General features: G+C 40.7%; 1 protein-coding gene across 1 annotated transcript in view; it reads right to left on the reverse strand.

The window, feature by feature from the left end:
* LAMP1 (lysosome associated membrane protein 1) overlaps positions 1–7878 on the reverse strand; it is a 13731-nt gene extending 5853 nt beyond the window's left edge. The window contains 7 exon segments of the mRNA XM_029086494.1: positions 3331–3492; positions 3598–3811; positions 5182–5297; positions 5511–5547; positions 5549–5579; positions 5975–6039; positions 7807–7878. Coding sequence (XP_028942327.1) covers positions 3331–3492; positions 3598–3811; positions 5182–5297; positions 5511–5547; positions 5549–5579; positions 5975–6039; positions 7807–7878 — 697 coding nt within the window.
* Between the last annotated feature and the right edge of the window lie 2713 nt (positions 7879–10591).

Genomic DNA, 10591 nt, shown 5'->3' on the forward strand with positions numbered 1-10591 from the left:
AAAGAATAGTGACCCTGATTTAGTTGCCAGACTACTCAGAAACACCTGGCAGTAAGATCTAAACTTGATCTGGGAGCCAAGAAGTTTCCTGCATTGAACATCTAAGCCAAAACTAAAGGTCACGGCAAAGACATTACTGTAGTAGAGGCTTCCATGTTCCAAGCCAAGGTCACCTCCACGTGTCAGGGATAACAGCCTGCAACTTTATAAGGACAACAGCAACTGCAGCAGCAGTCAATTCTGACTCAAAGGGCCTACTTGTAAAATTTAATCCATACATATCTTGCAGATACTACGTAGCTAATAAATAGCCTCTGAACTTAAACAGTAACTTCGCTTCAGATTATGGTTCAGAAAAGAACTCTAATCACTCCTCGTGAACTCACACAGACTCCAACACAGGACACTTTCCTCTTTCTGCTCCATTTCTGGAAGGTTGAAGAGCAGAGAGAAGGTTGATAAATGGAAGAGTGACCCTGTCTTCTGTAGGCTTAATAGATACTGGTCAGGTGCCAAAATGTAGTAATTTCCTGACAAATAAACCAGACAGCAGCTTCTCTCCACAGAATCATGGAATGTTGGGAGTTAGAAGGGACCCACAAGGATCATCAAGTCCAGCTCCTGCCCCAGCACAGGACAGTTGCAAGATTCAGACCATGTGTCTGAGGGCGTTGTCCAAATGCTTCTTGAATATTGTCAGGCTTGGTGCCACGACTGCCTCCCGGGGGAGCCTGTTCCAGTGCTCCACCACCCTCTGGGTGAAGAACCTTTTCCTAATGTCCAACCTAAACCTCCCCTGGCACATCTTCCTGCCATTTCCCCTGGTCCTGTCGTTGGTCACCAGACAGAAGAGATCATCACCTGCCTGCCCTCTTCCCCCTGTGAGGAAGTTATAGACTGTGATGAGATCTCCTCTCAGTCTCCTCTTCTCCAGGCTGAACAAACCAAGTGCCTTCAGCCTCTCCTCACATGGCTTCCCCTTTAAGCCCTTCACCAATTTAGTGGCCCATCTGCAAGACCTGAACACATACAGCCTCTTACTTAAGCTGGCAGAGATAGAAACAACTAAATCACTTCAAGTGAAAGTTTGTCTAGGTGGACTCTTGATACAGTATTTTTACTGAACGGATTTACAGCATCGCTCCCAGTAACTCTTCAAGACCAATCTGAAGATGAGAAATTCTTTTCTGACAGTTGTAGGAAAGCAGCTGACAAAACTACCAACAGATAAAACGAAAATCTCCTTCAGAGCTGCAGATCATCACTACCATAACCTCAGTCACTAACTTCTAGGTACACTGACAGAAGTTACCATTGCTAGTGATGCACAGATGCACTGAATACTGACTCTTCTTCCCTTCAGTGAGCCTGGCCCAGATTGCCATCAGAAATATCCTCTAATGAAAGAGTTACAAGGAAAAAAGGTTAAGGGAGAATTCCAGATCTAAAGTTTATCAATAATGAGACGCTGAGAGTACAGGGGAAGTCTTAAGTCTACAAGAATGGAAAGAAGGAACTGATCTGAAAAGAACAATGTGATTTCAGGGTCGATTTAAAAAAAAGGATAAAGTGAGAATTCTTTAACAAAAAACCACACCAAGAAAGAGAGAGTTCATTGTGCAGTGAAAATGGGATTGCACCCACATATCTTCTCCTAAAATAGTAATAAAAACTTGGGGACGATGATAATTTAAAGAAAAAAATTAAGCATGGCAGTATGGGTAACAGGAATGTGAAAACAAACAAACAAAAATCAAATAAGAAAACCCCAAAAAGCTTGAACTCAGACCAAACAGTGACTACCCCAGGATCATAAGAAATCACGTTTTTACTGAGAATCAATAGTTTCATCAAGATAGTGATACCACAGGATGGAGAAATAGAATTCTGGGGAAGTGATCCTGGCAAATTAAAGTGCCTATGTTAATCTAAGAAAGAAGATAAGTAGTTTTAGGCATAGGAAAGAAAATAAATGCTGACAAACTGTTGCATAAGGAACACCCTCCAGAAATAATGTAATGTTGATTTTTTTTTTTTAACCAAAGGACTATGTAAGAACAGATAATAGTTGGTGTTAAAAGGAACATTATTATACAGTAGGGAGATTTTATTGAAGTTGTATAGAAGTTAAAAACCAGCTTTTCCCAATATCATTGCTCATATTCAAGCCTGCTGTTAACTGATCACTTATCATACTTATCCAGTATAATAACTGGACCAAGATACCATATTTTAAAAATAAGGTAGTTCTGAAGACCAGAGTAACAGAATTAATTTTTTTTTTTAAATTACAAATGTAGGCCCCCATGTTTGCTGCAAACTTGTTCACTGAATGGAAAAGACTGATCAAGAGAATGATACACACTGAAATCTGAGCCAGTTATGTGAGGCAGCCATAAAAGAAGTCAACTCCAGTATTATCGTGTCAAGCAAGGTGTATTTCAGAGACATGGGACAAAGTATAGATACTGCTGCAGAAGGTACTTGTTCAATGTATCCATCACAAGCCAGCACTGACTACTCTAGTTTTTAATATTCATTTTAATAGGTGCATAAATTAGATTAACAACATAAGACAAAAGTTCTACACTTCCCAGAGAGGATCAGACTTCTTACTTGCCCCAAAAGTAAGGCAAAGATTTATCAAACAAACGTCAAGAGCCATTTAAACTGAAGAGTGTTGCCATGAAAGCAAAGGACATGAACACACCATGAACTAGTTTGTCTTCTAATCATTATAGCAAATGAAATTGGAATTTGGAATTAGTGAAATTCCAAAATGTTTTTCAATACAAGCAATCAGGACAAAAAGTAATTTTGTGATTGAGCCTGACAGAGAAAGAACATCACTGTTACAGCCTCTGTAAGGCCTCCTGTAGGAACATGTACGTATCTGCTCCCTACAGACCAGTTCTCTTCTCTGCCATTATATCACTAATTTTCCCCAGAGCACACAGTAATTAGTTCAAACTGCTTTGGTAGAGGCCTAACACTTGGAAGTTACCAGATACTCCTTTAACTAGGATTTTGGCCATGTGCCCAGTCAACCTACAGCAGCACATGTTTACATCCATGGATATTCATGGGCAGAAGGATGTTCCCCAGTACCTGTACAAAACCCAGGGGAACACAGTGCACTATCTTCCAGTCATGGATGCTGACACCTCTACAGAGAAAGTCTGAAGCAGGTCTATTCATTTCAAAAGATGCAACTAGCACAGCATTAGATCCAGTTTGGACCTGCCTAAATATGATTAGTCAGGATTTAAAAAGAAATAATTATTGGAAATATTACCTCACTGAGTACATTTTCTGCTACAAGATACCTACTGTTTGTACTGAAAGTGCCATTTGTGAGATAGGCTTCCAAAGTAACATTGCTAAAAGTAATGTTCACGTTCTTCATATTGACATGCTTGGAGTTGATGCATCTGTATTTTGTGCCCATATATGCCTGAATAATAGTTTTATGTGATACTCTCTTCACTTCTCCTGGAAAAAGATTACATTGCATTAGTATGTAAGAGTATTTACAGAAACAAATCAGTATTACATCTGCAAGGGTTACACAATGAGAACAGGAAGTTTTCATTTTACCTGCAGTTGAATTATGGAATAAAGTTGCATCCGACAGGTTGTAGTGGAAAACCAGCTCTTCAACTTGGTACTTGTCTGCAGATTCTGAGAAATTCAGGCTTAACGAATGTCCTGCTCCAAAACCCAACACCAGAATTGGATGCGACGTGTTATCTTTACCACATGAGCTCTGTGGCTCTACTGTAGCATTTTGTGGAAGAAAAAAGTATGCAAACTGTGGAGCAGAAAACAAAACACACGTAAATGGGATGATGTAACAGCTTTTCCTTACTGCTTTTTAAATATCCTATGAAACTGTTATGAAACATACAGCTGACATTCATATATGCTCTAAGATGTCTACTTCCATCCCTCTATATAGCAACTAGCACATTACTGGCACTTGGATTTTTAAGAATATTTCTTTCTGAAATTTGAGGACAAGACAGTACATACTCACAGCACCTCTGACTTTTTCCCCCCTAAACTAGCACTATCAATTTGTAAGTACTTCTGTACTAGGTGAATCAAATCTGGCAAACTCTGGACATGTGAAACATGGCAGAATCTAAGCTTTGCTTCTTGTAGTACAACTGAGTAAGAACAAAAGCAAATGGTACAGCCTACATAGTTTGGCTATAATAACTGGAATTTATTAAGTATTGAGAAGTAACTTGGTACCTGAAGACCAATACAACATTTACTGGGAAGTTCTGAACTTATTGCTTACAAGAAGAAACAGTCAAAAGCATGTTAAGACAGCAGTCACCTCTGAATGCTAACTGGTATACCAGTATCAGCAGGATTTCACTCCATCAGCACCACTGAAAAAGTGAACTATGCAATATCACTCTTCAGCTCAAACCACGGATAGCAAGTGCACCACTGACAAAACAGTAGAATTTTTTTTACTCTCACATTACACTGATGGCTAGGAAAAAAATCAACTTCAACAAGAGTGCCTCAAAACATGCAACTGTAATGCGATTATAAAAAAAATCCACAATTCTGGTTCAGTAGTAAAGAGACCAAAAAAGTCAACTGAAAAGCAGAGTATTTGTAAAGAAAATTTCTTAACTTTCCATTAACAGGCTTTTGCTGTTCATGTGGAACAACCTGTAAGCACTGCACTGGTCTGCAGATATACTGAAATCTAGAGATCTGCAAAGTGAGAAGATCAAAGATTTCAGTGAAGTTTAAAAGCTACGTGCCAACAGCCACTTCAGTTCAGACTCAGCCCATGTCAGTAACCGCAGTGACCCAGTTCACCAAAAGATGACTGATAGCATTTTTGCCTTTACAGTTCCAATGAAAGCTGGTTTAGCTACCAGTAGGACTGGTGTGGAATTTCAGCCACAAAAGTAATTTCACACGTGTATGGTTTGTGGTGGTTTCAGGCAGCCTCAACCCTGCTGTTTAAGTAGAAGCACCACCAGTAATAAAGAAAAGGAAAGTTGATGCAACATGACTGGGAGGAAGGAAATCTTTGCCGAGGCCGTTTTTCACACTTAAATATTTATTCAAAGCTTAAACAGTGTGTGCATGCAGAAATACTACACATTTTATAAATAAAAGTTAGAGACAGTCAGTGAGATACCCCCTTACCTCTTTTTGCCCATAGCTTTTGTATTCCACTGAGAAGGCTACTGTCAGATCAGCGATTAAGCAGACCTTACCACTCGAATCTTTCACCTCAAATGAAGAGGAAGCCTGTAAAAAGCCTGTTAAGAATTACAAATTGTTAACTTGGTGTCATGTAAGTTTTTATTTTTGATCCCAAAGAGACAAATACATACAACTGTACATTTTGGGAGTACATTCTAAGCAGCAGTTGAGTTTGGAAACTTGGGCATTAACAATCTCTACAGTTGCTTCAACATCACTAACACGCAGAGGACAAATTTAACACTCCATTTACAAAAAGACAAAGTCACCCAAACCAAAACTGTTGACATGCTGGGTCCTCTGAGGGTAAGAAAAACTTGCAACAAGCACCAGTCACGCTGTTCAAGTCAGCTACTCAGTGTTCACCCTACACAGCAACTATTTTGCAAGCTTCAGCCAGAACTGACTTAGCATGTTTGATCCCACACGCTATAGCACTCAGCCTTCCCCCGCAGCACACCACACAGCCTTCATTCCCACAGTACCAGGACACTCAGCTGGACACCCACTGAATGCAGCATTGAGAAAGCTTGGATTGACTGCAGATGTTTTGGAGGGACTGCCAAAAATAGCATGATGGAGCGTGCCACCCTTGCCAGGAGAACTTCTCTTTAATGTCATCATGCTCTCTGCACTTGATGGGGGCCAAGATCTTAACACAGACTGAGGTTATATATTCCCCACTGGTTCAAACCAACCTCAGCCTGAGCTGCTGACAAAAGCAGAGCCTTACCCGGTCCACTCCCCTCCAGCCCCACCGCTCGGAGCACTCGCACAACTGACCACACTAGTACCGACCTAACAGGGTAAGAATACGTGGTGAGAGGAGAACAGGATCATCCTCCCTGACAGCAGCACAGACTTAGGCCACCACCCACCATCCACTGACAACAATGCTTCACCTAGGGGATGCGATGTGGCAGGCTGGATACAGCCAGAGAGCTGGTTCTCTCGTACTTCATTTTCGGTAAGGGCTAGCAGGACAGTGCTCCTGTATCTGAAATGATACCAAGGGGTTCCAAGTTCTTTATTGGGGAGCACTTTTATTTTTCTGATTCTTAATTTGTCATCACACACGCACCCGAATCAAACCTCACTGCAAGAAGTCTGCAGTGTTTTCATGCTAGCACTTTATCAGCTTGTATTTGCAACAATTTCAGTCTTGCAGAAAACCTGAAAAAAAAAAAAGCAGCTGCAAGACATAAACCACATTATTTATCTCGAGTAAATAAGCTTTAAAGAGTCAAACATGCTAATCCATTCAACTGCTGATATAGCAAAAAGATCCAGCTGAGGGATTATCCATTAGCTAGCTTCCCTCCCCAAGAAGTTTTCAAAAAGCAAATGCTAATTTTAAAGCTTTTCACTGCAGAACTATGGCACATACAATTGTATTAAGACAGTTATTAGGAAAAAATGGACTTAGGTCAGCTCAACTTGGGCAGAAGTCACTGTAGTTGTAGGAACACACTGGAAACAATTTCTCTGGCACTCAGCAAGCATTTTCCCTTGTTGCCTTCCCCTTAACAATAATATACCCTCCTCCACCACCAAAGAGGGACAAAACTTAAGCTGCAATTCCCACACTTTACCCAGTTGTTTAAAGAGTCTAGACTTGAAACCAGAGCTAGACAGAAGAAAGAAATTGCTTAAGAATGAATAGTGTGGAAAACTTGATATTTCAAAGCAAAACTGTACTACCTTTGACTTTATGTCTAGCTCATAATGTTCACTAAGGAACAGATATTCCTAAAGAAACTTATTTATCACAGTCCGGCACACTGCTAGAAATAATCGATGTTCCTCCTCATGGAAGTTTCAATTTGCAAAGTTTCCTTCAATTAAATTTACATCTGGAGCTTGCTTACATTCTACCTGAACACTTATTTTCTCAAGAGCAAGCTGCTTAAACTGTCTTGAACATTTCCAGCATAGCACAGAAGCAGGAAATAAGAGTCTATGGCTACTTGAACTGACACTATCAATAGAAAACACACTAGAATGAAAGTCTTCAGTGTACATGCTGACTCCCTTGTTTGACAGCTATTAAAAAACTTGTCAATGTTAGAGCTAAAAATAAACAATAGGTAGTAAAAGAATAAAAGCAGCAGAAAAAAAAAATCAGTTTTAAAAAAAGAAATACAGGGAAAGAAAACACTGAAAAACACTTAAGAAATTGCTGCTGACCTAAAGGAAAATGTGACAGACCTGCCCACTACAGATGATTCAGAAAATAACAAAAGACAACCAGAAAGCACCAAATGAAAGATGGATTCTGGGAATGAAGATCTGACAAATCACCTTTGGCAAGCTTAAATAATAGAGAATAAGGTGTGCGAACAAAGAGTAAAAAATACCACCTGCACAAACCACTACATTTTTGTAAGGTTAAGTTCGCACCATGATATGAATCCTGATGTTGTTGGTGTGTTACAGACACTATAAAATCCTATTCCTTCTTGAGAAGCGTCCAGCAGCTGCTGGATTCACAGTGTCTATGATGAGGCAGAAGCATTAAGTAGGAGACACTGAGCTGTCCTCAATAAAGTGGCAAGAGATACGTACCACTGTGAGTAAGCCAGCGTGCACAAGGATGGCGGTCAGAGAGCACCGTGCTGCAGCATCACCTGCTCCCATGGTCTTGGGACAGGGATGGGGAGGAATACAGATGGAACTGAGTGAAACATGAGGGATGTGGGGGCAAAGAAAAAACAGAAAAAACCCACTTAAGTTCCAACCCTCACTCATGGCAGGGGGGTTGGAACTTGATGATCTTTAAGGTCCCTTCCAACCCTAACCATTCTATGATTCTAAATCAGGAGACTGAAGGAAAGAAGGTCCTGCCTACTCTTTGCTCCAGCCAGTTTAAGGAACAGCTCGCTGGGTTTGGCAGGAAAGCAGCTGTTGAGTTTGTGAAGGCAGTTTCAGTGTCAACTAGTGATTAATGTGTGAATCATCACCAGCCCACAAATAGTAAGAGCCTACAGTCAAAATGTCAAGAATACAGAAAAGCAAACTGATGTTGGCTCAATCTGTCCTGAGAATATTTCTAATTAAGTTACATAAAGTGTTGCTCAATTTCATCACGGCATATCTACAAGTTGATAGCACTGCTCCTGCTTCTCATAACAATATCATTCTTCACTATTTAACATGGAAACTGGTACAACCTCATTTCTTAACTTCAGACTTTAAATGCTCTTCTTACTGAACGGCAGCACCCTATTTGACAACTATCTGTGCTACACCAAGTGCAGTGATTCAGTTTACACAGCTGAAGAGCTCCTAGCCTTTTCAATAGCAAAAGGCAAGTTTTGAAGTCATTATTCACTTGTCTGGAAATAATGCACTATGGACACCTAATAGTGGAATCATCAAAAATGTACTAGCATCAGAGAAATTTCACTTAGTTCAGATGCTTCCTTTGTATCCTAATAGGTTCTGAAAAAGGGCTGCTTACATATTTATTATAACTGCGTATTTTCAATTGAAAATCATTAAGATATCTCCCTTTATACCTCATTTCTGAAATTATAGTCTCATGCAAGAAAAGACTGAAGGTAAAACTTCTAGCAACAGCTAGAAATGTCACTTAAATTAAATCCAGCATCCTTCCTTATCTAACATACCTACACCAAAAACCCAAGCAGAGTATATTAACACTCTGAGATACAATAAAAAGGTCAAGCAAATCTAAGACTTCCTTGGTTATATAACAATTTAATCTTAAAGAAATCTACCTCAAAAAGTTAAGCTTGTTTTAAACTAGATTAGATATTAGGAAGAAGTTCTTCACTGTGAGGGTGGTCAGACACTGGAACAGGTTGCCCAAGGAAGTTGTTGATGCCCCCTCCCTGGAAGTGTTTAAGGCCAGGCTGGATGAGGCTTTGAGCAACCTGGTCTGGTGGAAGGTGTCCCTGCTGATGGCAGGGGGGTTGGAACGAGATGATCTTTAAGGTCCCTTCCAATCCAAACCATTCTATGGTTCTATGAAACTGAAAACTACAAAGCTAACAGAACGATCTAAACCTGAGCCCTTTTGAATATGGCTGCTAGAATGGCAGGATTCCCCATCTCTTGATTGAACAAAGATGCTTTCAGGTTTCAACTTTTTTATAACTGAAATCCTGTGAGCCAAGCACAGCTACCCTTAGGTTACTCTCCCATATAATGGAAAGCTACTAAGAGAGAAAGATTAATGGTTGTCATGCTCTAAAAAAGTGAGCATATATTAATGGCAATTGTTTACACTGTCTGCTTGCAAAGAGGACTTCAGTTACTATAGTTAATGATTCACTTTGTCTCCAATTTTTATTAGAAACGTGGAGCACTGACAATAAGGATCTCAAACACAAAAGCTACTTCTATCTAACTTGTGTTTTGTTACTATAGTCATGTTTCCTACAGAAGTAAATATCTCTTCAGTATTTTTCTTCCTCCTCCTTGGAAGAAAGGACAGCAAGCCACCCAAATCCACCTGGGCACATATTCCACATAAGTAGTTTAAATGATACAGGTATCTGTAGATGGGGCTGCGTGCAGTTACGCTGAGGGACGATGGCGCTAGGGAGGAAACCCCTGGTTGCAGCCCAGCCCAGCCCAGCCAAGCGCTCCCCACAAACGCCACAGCAGCAGCTCAGAGCATCACACCCACCGCCTGGTCACACCCAGGCCAAAGCCTCTGCTGGGCTCCAGCCTGCCCCGTCATTACTGCACTGGGTGCTCTGAGGGTAAGGGATGCCTGTAACCGGCGCCAGCGCTACACAGTCACTCTGCACACAAGCTGCAGCACTGCTGCCTTGCCCTGTACCTTTGCCCAGGTGTTCTTTGGGTTCTTAGGGTATACACAGCAAACGCTGCTATCTACGGGGCATTAACCCAAGGAGATAAGAAATGCTGGTTGTTATCTAAAGAAGGCTTATTTCTCATTGCACATGTGAACAGAAGTGCCGAGTAATTTACTCATTCTGACGGTTTGGAAGGATCCTGTCATCTCAGTCCCCTCTTGTGAACAAAAGGATGACCTTAGTCACCACTTTAGGCTCCTAGGTCTATGCCAGAGAAGAGAATAGAAAAATCCCTGAGGAGTTATGCTCTCCGCTAACCACTTGTCTTCTAATGTAAGCACCACTCCCAGAGGGATACCCCATACAAGTCCTTTCTCAGAAGAGCAAGTCAAGATCACTTGCTTAGGAGTTATACTACCTTGGGATAGTACAGAAAAAACAAGAACTTAAAAAAGACAATATATTTTTTGAAAGATCACACTATTTACCAACCCTAACATTTCTGAGGAACAACTGAAAGCAGGAAAATCCCTTGACAGACCTGATGCATGAACCACTTTGTA

This window comes from Antrostomus carolinensis, unplaced genomic scaffold (assembly GCF_000700745.2).
Source record: "Antrostomus carolinensis isolate BGI_N321 unplaced genomic scaffold, ASM70074v2 scaffold16758, whole genome shotgun sequence".
Taxonomy (NCBI): domain Eukaryota; kingdom Metazoa; phylum Chordata; class Aves; order Caprimulgiformes; family Caprimulgidae; genus Antrostomus; species Antrostomus carolinensis.